This window comes from Otolemur garnettii, unplaced genomic scaffold (genome assembly GCF_000181295.1).
Source record: "Otolemur garnettii isolate 467f Iridium unplaced genomic scaffold, OtoGar3 scaffold00168, whole genome shotgun sequence".
NCBI lineage: Eukaryota > Metazoa > Chordata > Mammalia > Primates > Galagidae > Otolemur > Otolemur garnettii.
Window position 1 is genome coordinate 1603651 of NW_003852563.1, and position 20304 is coordinate 1623954.

Sequence of the window (20304 nt, forward strand, 5' to 3'; positions counted from 1 at the left end):
GAGATGAGGTCAGGTGGTTAACAGAGGTTAAGTACAGGAGAGTGAGGTTTGAAGTGGGGGTGGCTATAAAAGGGCACCACAAAGGATTCTGGTACTAATGAAATTTTCCTGGTCTGTGTCAGTGTCAGTATTCCAGTTGTGATATTACACTATCATTTTTCAGATGTTATCATTTTTGAAAACTGAACAAATGTGCACTGAGTATAACTTCTTACAACTACACATAAATCTATAATTATTTCAAAAATAAAAATATAATTTAATTTAAAAATTTATAATTTGCTTAGCAAGTAGAACAAAAAAAGCAAATTTTAGGAGGGAAAAGAAAAGCAGCAGATCAATTCAGATGATCCAACATTTACTTATTAGACATTCCAGAAAGAGAGAAAAGAAAAAAAAAAACAGGGAAGAAAAAATCAGAGAAAAGAAGAAGCAAATTTTTACATACTGAAGAACTTAAATTTCCAGATGGATAGGTCTCACCCAACACAGTAAATGAAAAAGGCATAGCACTAAAGAAATTTAAACATCTAGGCTGGGAAAAAGCTAGGTGGTTCTGAGAGGCCATGGGGGATGAAACACTTGAGGCCAGGAATTTGAGACCAACCTTGAGACCCCACTTGCACTAAAAATAGAAAAATTAGCCTGACTTCATGGTTCATACTTGTAATCTCAGCTATTCTGGAAGCTGAGGCAAGAGGATTGCTTGAGCCCAAGAGTTTCAAGTTGCTGTAAACTATGGTGTCACTGCACTCTAGCCAGGGTGAGAGAGCAAGACTTTCTGTCAAAGAAAAAAAAAAATGAAAAGAAATTTAAAACTTAAAAAATCACCCAGAGGAAAAAATACAATTACATTCAAAAACAACAGAAACAAGTATTGGATTTGTCTACTTGAAAACTAAGCACATGATGAAGAAAATGAACAAGGACTTAAAAAAGGTCAGTGTAAACAATGTACTTCTATTTGAGTAAGTGCTTCAGCAAAAGGCGGCAGTGAACTTAGAAGCTGTGGGACACAGGAAAGAAGAGGTCCAGCCACGGAGGGAAATGGCATGAACACCCAGTGAAGGCCAAAGAAGCTCTAGAAGAGATCCGGATGAGACCCAGTGGACAAAGGCTTTGAGATGGAAATCTCTGGAGACTGAAGGGAAGAAGGAGGAAGGGATAGATAAATTTTCAGAAACTTTTAAATATTTGGAAGCTGACTGTGATAAGGATGTGACAGCTATAATAAAGAAGGCTGGTGGGTACCAGAAGGCTGGTATAGAAAAAAATAGCAAAGAGGAAAAAACAAGGCAAATATCAACTTTAGGAGAAACGAAAAGTTGAGCAGCAGAAAGTGTTCGTACAGCCACAATAATGTCAGTATTCACAACTGACTAATCAAAAACAGTGTTATCACTGGAAATAGGGAGTTAGGACTTAGAGAAGAGCTAAATTTATGATAGTGGGACTCCAATCCTCAATATCTAAAATCAAATAAGCACGAGCCATCAGTATAATCACATTCTTTACAAATGTAGTATTAAATACCAAAGGAAAAATCTCAAACAGTGGTTTCTCTGAACAGAGTTTAGGAAGTAAGGACAGATGGAACAAGAGACTGTTTTTTGGTTTGTTTTTTTTAAATCCTTTAAAGGGACAATCTATGACAAACTGTGAGGGGGACTGCAGTGAATAATTAATTTGGTAGTTAATCCAGATGTCATTCACTAATACCGGTAAGTGTCCAGTCTCATATCAGTGGTGGAATCTGACCTGCTAAGGACCTTCACTGTCTGTGAGTTTGAGAAATATTCCAGTCAGAGCACAGACAGGGCCTATTAATGGAGGGCTGTTTATTAGTAATTTTGGTATTCTCCCGAGGCTAGAGAATACAGAGAAGTTTTAAAGAGTCCCAGGAAGTGTGCCCGCTCGACCTCCTTGTCCCTCTGTAGCACACCTGGGACAAGTAACCTCATTTCTGCATCTGGAACCCGAGGATAACTTTGTAAGGTTTTATGAGCATGGGAATTAAAACACGTCATGTGCCTTAGGAGTACCTAATACATAGATTTACTTAGTATTATGGGTTTTGAAATAATACACAGCATTAATAGTATTATTAGCATCACTCCTTATGATTCTGGGCTGCTAGTGGTTAATTCATCACAATCGCTCTCTCGATTTCCTGGGCCTTGGTGTTTATGATTAGTTTTTATTCAGAATCCTGGCACAGGGCTGGGCACATAGCCAAGGATGCAACTCCCCCTGCTCACGTTGAAAAGCTGTTACCCACATAGGTCAGTGTTGAGAGTTCCAGGAGCAGCTGAAGCAAAATGGGCTAGACTGGGGTGTGTGAGAAGGCAAGGCTTTGAGGGTGTGGTGATTTCTGGGTTTTTAATTGAATTTGTTGAATTTGTTCTCAGCCAGAGTCTAGGCTGTTATAACTGTGGGAAGAATGGGTCCAAGGTACCTTCCGCTGACACTGCAGAATTCCTGTCAAGGTCTTTGTGTGTTGTTCCCGGGGGCATAACCGGAGCACGTAATATTCTTGTATTTTTAACATTTGTTTTTTATAACTCCAACGATCAAGAGGTCATAATTTGTTGTAATGACGCTATAATTAAGTTGTGGTAAATGATAGCATTTGTAGATTTGATAACCAGAATTGATTCATAGAATGAATCCGGTCCCAGCAGTTTACATTCACATAATTAAATGGAAATGTAATTCTAACAAGGTTTGCTTCTTAAATTGAAAATTACCGGGTTATGAGCACTCTTACATTTCTGTCAAAATTGGTCTAACTCTAGAATTACATGAAATATCCATTAAAATAAAACATATTCAAGGCTCCACTGCTGGTGGCAAATAAATTTCTTTCCAGCACAGGCAGACTGATCATGTGAGAGCACGTGCCTAGTTAGGTCCCAGCTAACTCCTTCTCTCTTTCCTCTACAGCCATTGGTTTAGCCCTGGGGCTAGGACTGAGCATGACCAGGTAAGGAATGTTCTAATACACGAGGAAGTTACTCAGTCTCTCTCAAATATTTAACCTATTTAACCGTCCCCCTTCAGGGCAGTGGATCAGCTTTACAAGAAAGGATATGAATGCCCAGTTTACTTTAAAAGAAGTTAATTGTGCCAGTACTTAATACACTGGCCAAATAAAAGCTCCTCAGTCAGCGTCGAGGTTTTCCTTTACTGCCACTGACTCAGTCACGCCTGTCACCTCCACGCAAAGACTCTCGTCCTTCCTCACCTGTAGGACCTCCCTGTTTATATTTCTTTTTCACAAAGTTAAAGTATCAGAACAGTCCCTCTGCTTAAGAATTAATTTGTATTAGAGATAAGATCAGCCAGCAAGAGAATATTTTTATCTGTGAAGTTGAAAGGATAGTAATGGTTTCTTACAAGTTTATATCTCATTATCTCTAGATGAATTGTTTAAAAAAAAAAAATCTCTTCCGGGTGTCCATGGATGCACAAGGAGTGGACTTAGCAAGGACTTAGCATTCATTCCAGCTACCGTTCATATAGTCTGTTTGTCCCTTGAAGTATTTGCTCTATGTCTGAAGCCTGCTAAAGTTATTTAGAGCTTAAATTTGTGATAAATGTTTTTTTCATTGTGGATGATAAACATTATTTTTAAAATTCAAGGAAACACTAAACCTCAAGTCCTCAGGGTCATTGCTTCTGAGGGGTAGGGAGGGAGGGAGGTGGGGAAGAGGAGTTTGTACTCAGTCAGTGGTACCTTGACTCTCCTGGGATGTTTGATTTCCTGGATTGGGAAGCAGGTTCATAGTCGGCTATTTATATCATAGTTTCTCCTCCTTATAAAGGGAAGGTGCCATATATTTCATTATAAATTACTCTTTATTTCTTAACACACATGCACCTAATTAAAAATATCTTGTGAATTCAGTTTTAATGATTTTTTTTAACTTGCCTTTTTCCACGAGAGTGATTTGCCTCCTTAAAGGTAGTTCTAACATTAGTAATAGAATATGGACCACTATTTGTATAGGTTTAGAAATTATAATAACTGGCTAAGTTACATCTATCATGTGGTCATCTTATTATTTAGAACGAAAAAAATTAAACTTTCTGCTTTCCAAATGGTTCATATCCCTTTATGTGCAATGCTTATAATAAGATCATACTTCTAGTATTAAGTTTCATCAGGATTATTTTACCCTAAAATAAAAAATTAAATTCTTCTTCCCTTTAGATTTTGAGAAATACTGAAGTATTTCTATTTTAGGTTATGGCAAATCTGGTTGCTTTCAGCCAAGCTTTATTGTACAGTTAAAAATTAATTTTAATAGCTAATGACTGTTAAGGAAGAGAGTGGACCAGTTCTTTTTTATTTTTTAATTTTTGAAATCTTTTTGACCAATTTTTGAATCAGCCTTTTGCTTAAACTTTAGTATGCTATTTCGGATTTTATCTTGACTAGATAGGTTATCAGTTATGCATAGTTAATACTTATTTCCTGGTGTAGTTATACTCTATAAAGTCAACTCAAACACTAAATTATTGAATATGGGGGATACAGAGTTAGGTTTCTTTGAGCCTTTGGTCACAATGATCAATACATGGCCTGATTTTGTGTGTGTTTCTGTTTAAAGACACCTTGTAATACCTATTGTTAATTCATCACAGTGAACTCACAGCCGACACTTCTATAACTCTGTGCCAGAACAAAGATTATCTAAAGCACTTTATTTCTCTATGAGGCCCATCACTACCTTCCTGCACCCAGGAACGCTGGACAGCAGTTCAGCACTATGCTTGTGGCCATTTTAAACAGTGAAATTGCCAAAAAAGGAACAATGATGCCAAAAATATAGCACCAAGTAGACCACAAGTACCAAAAAAAAGGTACTTGTTCACACTTTGAGAGCTGAAACAAGGCAGAGTGTCACCTTGTTGGACCTCAGCTAGCAACATGTGTTGCAGGCTGCTCAAGTTTGTATCATTCTACCCACTCATGTCTGCAAATGACTGCAAAGCACTGGAAGTGTTGGTTTGGTGTTACAAATAAATTTCAGCAAGTAGGCGAATTTGCAAATGTGAAATCCGTGAACAAAGGGGATCGATTGTATGTGTATGTACGTGTACAAATATACACTACTTACATTTTGAGGGATAATAATTTCTTAGTTCAACTTAGATCTTAGATCTAACTACAGCAAAGTAAACTGCTGGTTAAACCTGGGTGCAAATGATGAAGTGCAAACCCGTGGAGAGGTGTAAACTCCTTCAACGCATCACTAAGTGAGTGACTAATTAGCAGGCCTCATTACCTTTTCTTTTTCTCACACCAGCTTGGCAACACAAAGAATCAGGACTATCAACTCCACTCCTCATTACTTTCCCCGTCTTATGATTCTTCTTTCTTGCTTTTTTTCAGTCCTAAATCCCATTTCCATTTATGATCCATAGTGATCACGCTTTTATTATAATTTACTAAATAACTAACCTACCAGCCATTATCTATTTGGCACTCTGTGTTTTTAGCAAAAGAGATATTCGTTTAAAAAAAAAAATAGCTTTTCCCCTGAAGTGATTATAGTCTGGGGTGAGTAAATAGTAATTAGGGTATATTGATAAATATTTAAGAAAACCACACAGGAGCATAATAAAGACCTCAAAAGAGAAATGTCACAGTTAGTACAGGGGTGGAAGGAAGGGCAACTATTAGAAGCATCTTTTTTTTCTTTTTTCTGTCTTTTTTAATTCTAAGAGTTTGCCTCCATGAACATCTTATGGTTTGACTTTTTGACAGAGTTTATAAGTATCTTAATGAGTCATATTATAGTTTAGATATTATTTAGTTCTTTTAAGATTGAGGACACTGAGTGTTGAGTATGAACAAACCTAAAATCATTGTGCAGATTTATTTTTAAAATATAATTTTTAAAATTATTTTTGCAGGTAATTTCTTTGAGGAATTACCTAAAAAGTGACTGCCAGTAGAAACGCTCCCAAGCTGGAATGCCTTCTGCATGTTAGTCAGTAAAGAGGGACTTCCATGGAATAAGAATTCTTCTCTTGCTTCTTCCTCTTATGATAGGGATTTGAGACTTTTAATAATCTTGTAAAAATGTCGTGAACAGAAATTCTTAACTCCCTTTCTGTAACAGTAAAAGTCTTTATTCGCAGAGAACACTTTCTCTTCTGATTTTTTAAATTTTGTGCCTAGCTTTTTTCTTTATTGGAATTTAATGTAATTCTTATATAAGTTGTTTTTTAATATACATCTGCAGGTCACTAAAAAGGGGATTGTACCTTCGTTTGGCCTAAGTCCAGCAATCTGAAAGTTGGAAGGTAAGAAGCACTTCGCACCATATTCAGAAATTTTGCTTTTAATCAGAGTTGAGATTATTGAGTCAGAACCCTGAAAAGTAACCTCACTTGTGACACTGATAGGAGTCCAAGGAAATAGAAAAATTATCAATAAGAAGAATGAAGAATTTCTCAGAATCTGGTGAACTACTCTTGTTTTATTATAGAGCAGGGATCAGTGAGTCTTGTTTATTTTAGTTTGAATTCATAACCTGACTTCTTTTTTAAAAATAATGTTGGGAATCTTTGAAACACAAATATATTTTTTACTGTTCTAGTAATACCCTAGATTAATTTTATCATCTTTGTCTCTTAAAAAGATCTGTGTTCATGTATTAACTCAGTAGATTCATGATCCAGAGCTCTGAGTCTCGGTTTTTATCTGAGCTTCATTTTAAAATTACAATGGAATGTCCAGATTTATAATTGTATTGATAAAGAGAAATATAATGATTTTGTCATGGCCTTTTTAATGTAGATGCACTGCATGAAGTAATTCCAAAGTTTGTCTCATTTTTATGTACAAAGACTGCCAAAATCATAAATTTGAAGAAGGAAACACATTGTCACATGAATCTGACAGCAGGACCTGTAACATCAGAGAGGGTCCTAGCTCATTTAAGTTCATCCAGGTCGGTGGCCTCTCTGAGAACTACCCAGACCTAGTAGGTACAACCGAATGTTTATTTTGGGCTTTATATTTATATTTTTCAAAGCTAAGAAATAGAATTCTTTTCTTATTTCATTACTTTGTATTGGGAATTTTGAGTTCTTCATTTGAATTGTTTTGATACAAACCTCAGGAATAGTGTTCAAATAATCCTTTTATCTTAGAATTATTACATCTAATTAACTGCTATTAATTTAAAGTAGAGGTTGAGATTTCATCATCTTGCCTCTAGCTATCTGTGTCACAAATGTTGGTTTGTATATATATTTTTTAAAGGCACTAGACTTAGAAATGCCAAAGTAATTAAATTTTTTTTTTCAGAAACAATTTAGGGTTCATGGTACGAAGTGTTTCTAAATTGAAACACTTTCAGATTAATGGACTTAAGATAAATGGTTGCTATTTTCTATAAGTAGTAATAATGAAATATGGCTTCAGCTACACATCAAATACCAGATCTCACTCCCTGTCTCTTTATCTCATTTATTCACTCATTCATTCATTTGGCAAATATTTATTGAGAACTAAACATATTCCAGACACATTGCTGAACTCTGGAGATGCAGGCAAAGTTGAAAAGCTGAAGCAAAGGTCCAGAGATAAGTGAGATCGTGGTGTATACCCCAAACCATTAACAAAAAGTTCAGTATGGCTGGGATTTATATTATAATATAGAATTAAGGACATTAGGTCTGGGACAGGAGGAAGCATAATAAATTATGAGTGATAAATAAATAAAGTACAAGTTCAGAGATGTAGTCAAATGATGAAGGTCCACGAAAGCCTTACTCAAGCTTTTGGGTTTTAATGCAAAAGAGAAATACAATTATATTAATTTTAGAAAGCTCATGCTGATTTCAGAATGAAGAGTGGGCGAACGGAAGGAGGGCTAGAGGCAGGGAGGGCACTCGGTGGGAGTCTGTTACAGGTGGGAGAAAATGATGGTCTGGACTAGGATGGGGAAACGGAAAGAAGTAGGTACTTAAGAGAAAGTTAAAGCATACTTAGTTAAGATATTCCTGAAAGAATATTCTTGGCGATCTAATAAAGGTCTAGTCAAAGACAGCCAAATAAACTAATAATTTATTCTAAATGATGTCATCAAATATTTCAAAGTAGTTATCCCTCATTAAAAACTATTGATACTGGTCAGACAATACTCACTGATAGCCAGGCTCATGAGTTGTAATCATAACTGTAATTGAAACATTTGAGCATTTTTTGTGTTCCACTCTCATAGTGCTAAGCGTTTTACATGGTTTATCTTATTTAATACGCGCAATAGCCTCACAGGTGGATTTTATTATCTCTATTTTACAGATAGAGACTGGGGCTTGAGTACTTTGCCTAAGGTCGTCAACTTGTAAATGTAAAGCTGTTACTGGAACACAGTGACTTGTTAGTTACTTGCACAGCTGGGACTAGAACCCAGACCCATCCTGCATTATAACTTTTAAGACTTCTATTTTTGTTGGGGTTAATTGCTGATATTCTGTACAACTTCTGGCACAGACTCAGATTTCTGCATAAATAAGATAAGCTACAGTTAAACACACAGCGAAAAGTATTGATGATTTGTTTTTTTCTTTCCAATTAGTTAGGGTAAAACAAGTGTGAAAGGAAGTGAATGGCAAGGCATTTTGAGGAGGCCATCAAATACATATTTTTTTCTAATTATATATTTCCAAACCAATAATTTCTTTAAAGAACAATGTTTTAAGTTGTGTGTCTTTACCATGTTAGACCAGTAGGTACAGAGAAATTAATATTAGCTCTTCTATGTCAACATGGGTGACACAGCCGCAAAGACTTCCCAGCTGAATGCAATGAGAGGCCATTGACAAGCAAGTGAATTACTCACTTACATCACTTTAACCAGGGCTACTCCAGAGAACCAGGGACAGAACTGATTCTTACCTTCCAGTTTTGGCTCCATCTTCCCTGACTGTGAAAGTGGTTTAGCTGTCAAGGAACCTGGCGTGCTAGTGCTGGCATTTTTTAACGGTGATGATGGCATCTCCAGCAAAGGTGGGACCGCAGACTTTGCTATAAGAGAAACCAGTGGGAGAAAAAGCAGCGCAAATAAATGAGTAGTATCCCTTTGAATGAAGAAATATGTTCTACTTGCCAAATAATATAATGAAAATATTATTGTTTCTACAACTTTGTCTTAACATTTTACATAGCATCAGCTTCTGAGAGATAACCGAGCGGAAAGAGGACACAAGAAAAATTGCTCTGTGAAAACAGCCAGCAGGTAAGCGTTTCAAAATCACTTTGAATTCTCATTCTTAAATCCTGTGCCATTTTCGTTGATACTAATACGAACGTCATGAATTGTTGTCAGGTTGCCCTTGGTTCTAATAAGTTGGCCTGACATAATATTTTATGTACTATTTATTGGACTCTATTTCAGAATTACTAGTAATGAATAGAAAGATGCCATTTGATTTGTATTTCATAAATGTGGTAAAAAAATAAAAAATGAATTTTAAAAAATGTTCTGTCTTCCAAACTAATGAATTTTAGTTTAGCATGTAGAATAAGTATTTGCTTTTTAATTTAACAAAGTGAATTGATCTTTTCCTCCAAACTTACACCATTCTCAGACCTTACGAGAGAACAATATGTGTATCTGCTCCAATAACACTCAGATGAGTAAAGTCCAGGAGCAAAATACTCTTCTGTGAAAAATTATTTTTATGTTCTTGTTCATTTTATGTTGCTAAGTCAATATTATTTTTTCCTTGATACAAGAATTAGCCCTAGCTTATTTTTTAGCTAATATATTTTTAAATTTCATATATGATATTTCTTTTCTTCTTTTTTTCCTGCAGTTTTTGGCTGGGGCCAGGTTTGAACCTGCCACCTCTGGTATATGGGGCCGGCGCCCCACGCTTTTGAGCCACAGGCGCTGCCCTGTATATGGTATTTCTAAAGATTTAATTTTTATTTAGATGAAAATAGCTATCCTTCTTATTGGAATATTGATCTGAACTATTGCCCTGAGATTTACATTTATGTAATTTTTACAAAATGAGGTAAACGACCTCCACAGTCCTCCCTGCATCTCATGACTTCCTAGGGCCACAAGTTTAACACTCCCAAGCAACCAGAACTAGCTGTATACCTATGGTCACCAGCCCAGGCCAGGTACCAGTACGGTCTGCACGGCAGGGTGAGTGGTGGCAAGTGAGCAAAGTTTCATCTCTGTTAACAGCTGCTCTCCATCACTCGCATCCCTGCCTGCATTCTGCCTCCTGCAGGTAGACAGTGGCATGACATTCTCATGGAAGCATGAACCCTACTGTAAACAACACCTGCGAGGAATCTAGGTTCTGCCTTCCTTATGAGAATCTAATCCTGATCTGAGGTGGAGCTGGGGCACTGATGCTAGGCTGAGACTGTCTAGTTGCAGGAAAACTAACTCAGGGCTCCCACTGCTTCTGCGTTATGGTGAGTCATATAAGTATTTCATTACATATTATAGCGTAAAAATGATAGAAATAAAAAGGGATCCAGGGATCTAGTCTGCACACGCTTTATGACAGGCTAAAGCTTGATGATCTGCAGTGTGGATGGAATGCACTTGAGTCATCCTGGAACCACCCCCCACCCCCACCTCCTCCAGTCCATGGAAAGACTGTCTTCCCTGAAACCTGTCCCTGGTGCCCAGAAGGACTGGGCACCGCTGCTTTAAAGAACCATGTCGTACAATCTAATCCCAACTGGGATTAAATTTAACCCACTGGGTAGCAGTAGGTAAAGGTAAGTAAATGCAAATCCTACCTAGCATACCTAATTTTGACTATCAGTAATTGCCAGACCTAAAATAAAATACCCTCGGTGAGAGTCAACATAAACAAGGATCAGACTTAACCCTGAGAATGCCAAAGCCAACAAACTATCAGACCCAGATTGTAAGATAACTATGTATGAAATGTTTATAGAAATAAAATGAGCAAGCAACAGGTCACTATTAAAATCAAATCAAGCAGAAGGCAAAGAAAACAAATGTATATAATAATAACGAAAAATGTGATTATCAAAGGGATAATGAAATGGGAGATAAAGCTGAAGAGTAGACTACAATAGAGCATCAAAACTCATGGAAATAGAAGACTTCCTCCCCTGTCGTTACGATCCAGGATACATTCAGTCAGAGTCCTGGATGCAAAGTGAAGAGCTGGAAAAAACATGGCATTTGATGGGATGTTGGCTAAGAATTCTCAAAACTAGTAAGAATTATAAATCCATGGATATAAAAAGCCCAGTGAATAGAAAGCAGAACAAATGAAATCCACACCTAGTAATATACTATAGCACACCAAAGAGAAAGAGAAGATCTTAAAAGAATCTACTGGGAAAAAAGTCAAATTATCTACAAGGGAATAACCATGATGCATCAGATTTCTCAGTGGCCACGACGAAACCAGAAGACAGTGGAATTGTCTTTAGAGTAGAGCATGAAAATAAATTGTCAGCCTAGAACTCCGTCCCTGGAAAACCATCTTTCATGTAAGAGGATGAAGTAAAGTCATTCTAAAATTTTCTAAAACTGAGGTTTACTATCTGCAGACCATTGCTGGAAGAATGTTTAAAGGACATATTTTAAGAAAACAGTTTCCCAAGGGAGATCTGAAATACAAGAACTGCTGAGCCAATAAATAAAGATGTCAGGCCGGTGTGGCAGCTCACGCCTGTAATCCTAGCAATCTGGGTGGCCAGTGCAGGTGAATTGTCTGAGTTCACCGGTTTGAGACCAGCTTGCGCAAGAGCAAGACACCATCTCTAAAAAAATAGCCAGGTGTGTGGCAGACACCGATAGTCCCAGCTACTGGGGAGGCTGAGGCAAGAGAATTGCTTGAGCCCAAGGGTTTGAGGTTGCTGTGAACTACGATGCCATGGCACTCTACCAAGGGTGACAAAGTAAGACTCTGTCTTTAAATTTCATATATGGTATTTCTTTTTTTCTTTTTTTCCTGCATCTTTAAAAATAAAAAGATGTTTATATAAATAATCATTGTTTATGTAAAGTGACAATGGTAATAATGTGTAATTTGTAGAACGTTTTTTAAAGTGAAATGTAAAACAATGAACAATAGCATGTTAAGTGAGCAGTCGGGGGATTATAGTAAAGTCCATCTAAGGTCTTTGAATCCTGGTTCGGATCTTTACATTATTAGTTAGTCAAGAAATTGGTACTTGATAAGCTAAAGTATTCATCGGTAAAACATCAAATTAACTATTAAGTTAGTAGAAATGGAGTGTACCAATAGAGCAAAGAAATGGAATATTGCCCCCAAAAATCCATTAAAAATAGCTAGAAAAAGAACATTGAAAGTTTCCAACACAAAGAAATGATAAACATTTGAGATGATGGATATGCTAATGACCCTGATCTGATCATTATTGTGTAGCCAAACATCATTGTGTATCTCATGAATATGTGAAGTTGTTATTTGTCAATTTAAAAGAATAAAATTGGTTAAAAGTGAAGAAATAAGCTTTGAGAAAATGGAACCCATAGAAAGCATAAAATTAGGCAGCTGAACCAAACACATACATCAGTAATCACAGTGAATATTTATGGTTAAAGTTGCAGCTAAAAGCAGAACTGACTAGACGGGGTCTATCTTTAATCCAGCTGTCTCTTCTTTATAGAAGGCACACCTGAAACAAAATGACAGAGAAAGTAGAAAACGAAAGATGGAGCAGGACATACCAGAGATCCTACTATTTGGAAAAAGCTCTCATACCAAAGTGACTGAAGAGAAACCTTGACAGCTGATCAGTTATTATGTAATGATAAAATATTCAGGTTACTCTAAGATCAATAATCTTATTATTATACGCACTCAATAAAATAGCCTCAAAATGTATAAAGCAATAGAGCAACTCACTAACCCATTATCTTGACAATCCCACTTTAATATAACTCTCATATTATTGATGGTTTAAGCCATCAGAAAATTTATAAGTGGAAAACTTATGTAACAAACCGTTAGGAAACTTAAATTGGTGATACTACTTGCATCTGAACAAGATACATAGAACTCTTCCAAAATTAATCATTTAACAGGTCATAAAGCTAGTATCAACAAATTGTAATGAGTACCTATCATAAAAATTACATTCCCTTTCTGGCGCATCATTAAGCTAGCACTTCTTCTAAAAGTTGGAGTTTAGCTGGGTGCAGTGGCTCATACCTGTAATCCCAGCACTCTGGGAAGCCAAGGCAGACAGATTCCTTGAGGTTAGGAGTTCAAGACCAGTCTGAGCAAGAGTGAAACCTCATCTCTACTGAAAGCAGAAATAAACAAACAATAAAAAATAGCAGAAGTGGTGGCTGGTGCCTGTAATCCCGGCTACTGGGAGGCTGAAGCAAGCGGATCACCTGAGCCCAAGAGATTGAGGTTGCTGTGAGCTATGATTATACCATGAGCCACTCTACTCAGGGTGATAGAGTGAGAGTCTGTCTCTAAAAAAAAAAAAAAAAGTTGGGGTTTAAAAAGTGCATTTCTAATGTCAAAAATAATTATGATAACATTGAAACTTGTGGGTTGGAGTGAGATGGTGATTAGAGGAAGTGTTACTGCCTTGAATATTCATATTAGAAATTTGGTCTCAGTTCCTATTACAGTCAAAATTCTGAACTACGAAATTGCTGCCACCCTTCCCCAGGTTCAACCCAGGAAAAATTTCAAAAGAGAGAATAAACAGAAAACTGCAAGAAGTCCTTGATATTACCGGGGCAATTCTGAACTAGTGTAAGTGCGGTGCTGTGGCTTTGCCCTAAGGCAGGAATCAGTCCATTCTGCCTGAAAGAGAATAACATGTGAGAGGAACCTTTGGGGTTCTATACTTGCTTGCCATTGGCCTCCAGTCCAAGTGTCTTCAGGAATAAACTCAGAAGAGCTGGTGGTTCTCTGTTTTTTGAGTTGCTGAGAAAGCTGGATAAAACTTTGTGGTAAATTATCATGTCTTTGCTCTAGCACAGGCATCCTCAAACTATGGCCTGCAGGCCACATATGGCCCACCAAGGACATTTGTCCGGCCCACCAGGTGTTTTTGCCACCACTGCCTGTCCTGCTTAGCAGCCAACTCATCCCGGGGCCTGCAGTCCAGCCCTCCAATGGTCTGAGGGACAGTGAACTGGCCCCCTGTTTAAAGGGTTCGAGGACCCCTGCTCTAGCACCTCTAAAGCCCAGAGCTGGAGGATTGCTATTCTCCTTCTCTCTTGGAGTAAGGAGAAGGAAAGGGTGTTTTGCTGACCAAAGGAGGTCTTCTATGGGGAAGGGGTGATGACTGTGGTGTTCCAATGCCTGGGCCTTTCTATACTCCAGCTAACAACCCCTACTGCTAACTTTCTTAGGGCTGACATAGATGACTGCCCTCTCCCTGTCCACTACCTGACAGAATAGCAATATTCTCAGAGAAAAATGAACTCTCAAAAGAGAAACAACCTGTTGTATTACAGATTCCATCAGAAGCATAAATGTTAGCACAAATGAGTCCAAAAAATTAAATAAAAATTAGCATAATACATATTAACTAAAAGAGACACAGGAAAATTAAATAAGAAAAGAACACGTAATTAAGAACCAGATATTTATTTAGGTCTTAAGACCTACATACCTGGAGAGATAGACCTTCAGACTCAGTACTATTAAGATAAGTTCTCTCCAAATTGTGTATAGATTAAACACAATCTAAATTAAAATCCCAACCGGGGCCAGCTACAGTGGCTCTTGGCTGTGATCCCAGCTACTCAGGGGGCTGAAGCAGGGGGATCGCTTGAGCCCAGGAGTTGGAGGGTGGTGCAGTGAGCAATGATGATGCCCCTGTACTCTACCCAGGGCAACAGGACAAGGCTCGATCTCAGAAACAAAATCCTAGCAGGTGGTTTTGTAGAAATGGACAAGCTAATTCTAAATTTCATATGGAAAAAAAAAATGCAAAGATCTTAGAATAGCTTAAACAACCTTGAAAAAGAAAAATAGACTCAGAAGGCTAACGCAGTTGATTTTAAGACTTGCTATAAAGCTATGGTGTTCAAGACAGGTTAGTACAGTCACATGCAATTTAATGACATTTTAGTCAGCTGTGGATTGCATATACGGATTGCAACGATTGACTACGATGCTGTATTTTTACTGTAACTTCCTTTATATTTAGGAATGTTTAGATGTCTACTGTCTCTCATTTTTCAGTAGTTTTTTCTTTTCTCCTATTATTTGAGTGTTGTTGCACCCTTAATATATCCTCTAATTTTTAAAACTTGTCTCCTATACATTCTTACCTTCTTGGAAGGTTTCTGGGCATTTTTCTCAGTGCTATGTCCCAAATCATTTAATGATTTTTAAAAATTCCTTTCTACTTTTTCTCCCAACATCTCTTCTTCTGTCTGAAACATTCCATTCATATATTCTCTCTCCCTTAATTTGTGGACACGGCGTGCTTTCCCTTCTCTCGGAAGCCACCGGTTGTGTTAGGCACAGGGCAGCGTGAAAAGGTAAAATGAAAATAAGGAACGACTCAGGTTTTATTTTTGTTACAAGTTTTATTAAACCCAAGGTGAAAAATCTTCCGTTCCCTATACCAATATGCATTTTCCTGTGTTCCACTCTTGAAATCCATTTCCTTTCTTAGTGTGTTTAATATTACCTTGACTTTTCTTACCCCTTTTGGATGAGTGACTGCACTTCCCTTTTCAACTTGTGGAGAAACAGAAAGGTTAGAGAAGAGAACTGTAATGCATTAAATCAATAAACTGTAGGATCATTTACTCCCAAAATATGCCAAGCAGGTGAGAAAAGATAAATGTACAAGTGGTCTGCTGTTAGTGACTCAAAGAGCATGACTGTGCCATCCCTCAGAGTAGGCGTCCCTCACAAAAGCCCTGAATGCAGGGCTGTGAGTACAGGGCTGTGCAGGCTCAGGGTTAGTCTTTGGAATTGAGGACATCTCACTCTCAGCTCCACAGGGGAATTTTCCACATCTCTGTAGAATGGTTTTAGGCGTGTGTTTGCCAGGGCCACTAAGCATAGTACGTTTGGTAGTGGTTTTCTGGGTAACAATTGATGCCTTTTCTCCCTTTTTGCCACACCCACTTCAGTGTTTATCCACAATAATCAAGAGTGCAAAAGAATTGCCTCCCACCTCTTAGATTGCTCTGTGTCGAACCAGAGAGGAGCCTTTATGATCTCCTTTAAACAAAAACCCAATTTAGTCATTTTAATCCATTCTATCAGGAGGTTCGACTTCATTAATAACAATTGCTGTGTCCCTGAAGGTGCCCTGCACTTCTGCCTCTTCATAAAAGGGCAGGGCTGCTTTGGATTCTGAACTTGCTTCTCTGTCCTCACTTCCTCCTCCCGGGGCTTCGTTACTATCAGCAGTGCTCATGGTAACCCGCCGTTCCAGTATCCCCTTGGGGCAGTACACTTAAGTGTTTTTCAGAGAGAAATACTAGTGACATCTATATTTGTTTCTTCAACCCCTATCCTTCTCTTAAATTCCAGACTTGGTATCTGTGAAGCAAGTTAACTGTGTGCTGGTGATCAGCTTACCTGAGTCCACACTCACACACAGGGGACAACAGAAGCGTCTGCTCCACGGTGAGCAGGTCCCCAGAGGCTCAGCAAAGCTTCCTAGGGCTGGTGGAATCTCTGCCACATGTGCCCCATTTGTACCACAGTTGAGGGATCTGGACACATAGCCTTCCCTGAGTTACACACCTCAGGAGCAAGATGACCCACTGTGCCGGCGAGATGAAGAACTGCTCTTCTTTAGGCAGCACTGAAACAAAGCCCACACTGTTTCACCCAGTTCCCACCTGCAGACGTTACCGTCCCAGTGCCTTCCACGGTTATTCTTAAAATCTTCAGGTGAGCAAGGGGGAGGAGCTGGGTCTATTCACAACCACCCAGAGAACCGTTCTGCAATATCCAACCTTTTTTTATTTGATATTTCAGTATTTGAATATTATTTTGTGCTTCTCAAAATTAGAACTATTTTGCCCCATCATCACCTTATTTAGAGCTACAGTTAAATAATTTCATGTGATTTCTCGTGTCAAAACTTTTGATTAGCACTAGAAAGTTCACAGTAGCCTTCCTTAAGGAAAGTTAGTTGAAAACATACATTAAGCAGTGCTTGGTACTAAGTGATACTTCATTCTTGAAAAGATCTCGCTGTTCTAATCCCTTCTTCTGCTTATGATCAATCTTTAATGCTGTAAGAATCCATGCAACAAACTTCATAGTTTGTGGCAGCTTTAGAATTATTTAGATGTCACAGCATTTCCTTTTAAGTCTGGTTACCTCTCTTTGAGTGGCAGGGCGGGGTGGGGACGTTTGGATTTGCTCTGCTCCCTTCCTTGCGTGATTTTTATCATCTACCTTTATGAAGTGGAAAGGCCAGATCATCTAGTAATCTGATATGCATTTGAAATCAAACAAAAACATTTTATTTCTCATTGTATTAAATGCTACTTGAAGTAGAAACATGTGTTTGTTAATTCACTTTCACTTAGTTCCTAAAAGCATTCTGTTTTCATCTACTTGGTGTCACTTGTTTTGATAAGCCATGACTCCTGTGGGCTTTAATGTCTTATGTTATCTATTAATAGTGAGAAAAAAAGAAAGAAACATTTTTTGGCCATCTTCTGACTGATTCGTAATAAAAAGAAGTTTTCTAAAATGAAAATAGTAATAGATTTAATCAGAGAAACAAAACAAATCCCATCACGTTCACACACACGATTCACGTCAGTCTTCAAACATCAAGTTAGAAAGAACATTCCTCTGTACATTTCCACGGAGCACATTCATTTTTGTGTGACGATACAGATGTAACAGATAGAATTACAGCTGTTCTTTATTTGCTCTTTTAAAGATCCAAAGATGTTGGAGGATTCACTTTGCTCAGTCTTCCCCACACTGTCATTTGTTTTTTGAAATGGAGAGCTAATTTATAACAGATACAAAACTGTTTATCATTTTGCCGGTTTGCCAAAAATAAATGAAACTATTAATGACTACATTCTTGAGCAGCTGTTAATAAATTGGGATAGGATAACTGTTCATTAGAGTACTGCTTAATGACATGGGCTGCATTTGTTCAATGTTGCTTTTCATAGAAATGTATCAACAAAATTAAATATATCAGCAAAAGTAGATGATGCTTGGTTTTAATATTTAGGATGTTATTTATCTGATCTTAGCCAATTCTAGATTTGAAAGCTTACCCTTTGCTGTGTTAAAACTAATGATTTCAACATATTTTGAAACAATTATGTCACTCATTTTATCTTTCATGTATTTTATATTTATATGCCCAAAATAATGACTTGAAACTGCTTTTAAATACTAACTTTATCTTTTTTTTAATGTATACATGTGTTTATTTGATTTCCACTTTTTGCCTTCACAAAATTAAAAAGGCTTAAAAATTTAATAACAATAACAATGTTTAAGATAAGGACTAGGAACAAAAACCTTGTAAAGAACAAATGAAGATAAATACATTCAGAAAAGAAATCTAACTTTCAGAAATTCTAATTATTGTTGAGAAATACTAACTTTAAAAGTAAAATTTCTACACACTTATCATTTTTCTCTTTCCAAACCTAATATTAGTATTATTTTATTATTATAGAAAAGTTTACTTGGTCCTTCAGATAGAAAAGCATCTTTTAGATTATTTTGATTTATGATGTATGCACGAATGAATAGAAAATATTCACATATTCCCTTTAATTAGAATGTATACAGTCTATATTTGTTTATTGGGGTACATTTAATTACATATTACTCTAATTAAAAAGAGAATTGGAGTACCTTCTAAGAATGGAGATACGGAGAGCAGAATAATTGGAAACATAACCACATACACTACGTAAGATGGTTTTAAGGGATTTAGCTAATTTGTTTTACTCTATGCAACCAAATTACAGTATTGTGTTTTGTAAAACTACACTGTTCTCAGATTGCCAGTTCCCATGGCTCCTGTCCTTTTGGCAATCCTTGCCAAGATTTTAAACTAATAATCATAGAGGGTTATTTTAAGTTGTCATTATACTAAATACAATTAGTTATCAGGTGATTAGAACTTTGAAAGGCTGCTTTTCAGTATAATATAAAGAACACACAGAGGGAGAAAAAGGGAATTTGCCGTTTGGAAATGCATAATGTTTCTTATGGGTGGTAAATAACACTTTTTTTTTTTTTTCAAACTCAACCATCTACCCCCTCATGAACTCTTACTACCATATCCTTTCTTTGTCTGGTAGATGAACTAAGTGTTTTCAAATGACTACAAAAGTATACAAAAACCTCTCACCTGTAAGACTGCCATTGAACTTGGCCATGGTCACTAATGACAGAAAATAGTTAGCATGTGAAAGCTGTTTCGGTGACCCTTCGCTGAAATGAATTCATGGTCTAAAGTCCATTTCCTTAAGGACAGGTGTTTGTTTTACAGTTGGCACTCTCCAAATTGGTCCTGTGATTAAATGGGCATGGACACAGAGCTAACCTTTAACTCCCAGAGATGGTTCTCCTAGGAAATGATTCAGGTACACCCGCAGGGCCCCAGCACAGCAGCTTGTATCACGACGGCAGCCTGGGCTAGAACATCATTAGGGGCACGTTTGGGGAACTGTTACTCCAACGTCCATGTGCCGGATGATTTCCAAAACAAACAAGCGGTGCTGATTGATTAATAAGAGAATCACTACAAAAATCAATATTTTAAATTAGCAAAACAATAAACAAAAGCTGTTTCTTGGTAATTTGTACCTTACAGTCCCCAAAATAAACCTACTAAATTTTTCTGCTACATTGAAAATACTTCCAATTTAAAAGTACTATTTTATGCCTACAGAACTGAAATCATATCCATCCTCACTGTTTATTGTCCATCATATAATAGGAATTATCCTGCAGTCTAAAAATTTAATACATATAGAAGCATAATTAGAATGTTTTTCTTAACAATGTATAAAAAATATCCAAATCGTAAACATTTGACCTACCACCCATTTCAGATAATTTTCATTTCCTTTCAATTATGAGAACAATTTTAAACTAAATTGTAAAATAGTGAGATGATGTTCCATAGAGTTAGAACTGCTTTCAAAAGAATCAATTTCTTTATAATCAGAACTTTACCTTTTCTCTTTAGAAATAATTGTTTTTCATCATTCCTTAGTGATTTGTTTGTATACCAAGATATTGGTGGGAATTTACCTTTGTTTATTTCATATACTTCTGATCAATTCCAACTCATGCCCAATT

The 20304-nt window shown here is 37.0% G+C and overlaps 1 protein-coding gene across 1 annotated transcript in view; it reads left to right on the plus strand.

Moving 5' to 3' along the window:
- The window catches only part of GPATCH2 (G-patch domain containing 2), a 188588-nt gene that overhangs the window by 130109 nt on the left and 38175 nt on the right, over positions 1 to 20304 (plus strand). Inside the window, exons 7-8 of the mRNA XM_003800146.3 lie at positions 2944 to 2983; positions 9190 to 9260. Coding sequence (XP_003800194.1) covers positions 2944 to 2983; positions 9190 to 9260 — 111 coding nt within the window. The remainder of the gene's footprint in view (positions 1 to 2943; positions 2984 to 9189; positions 9261 to 20304) is intronic.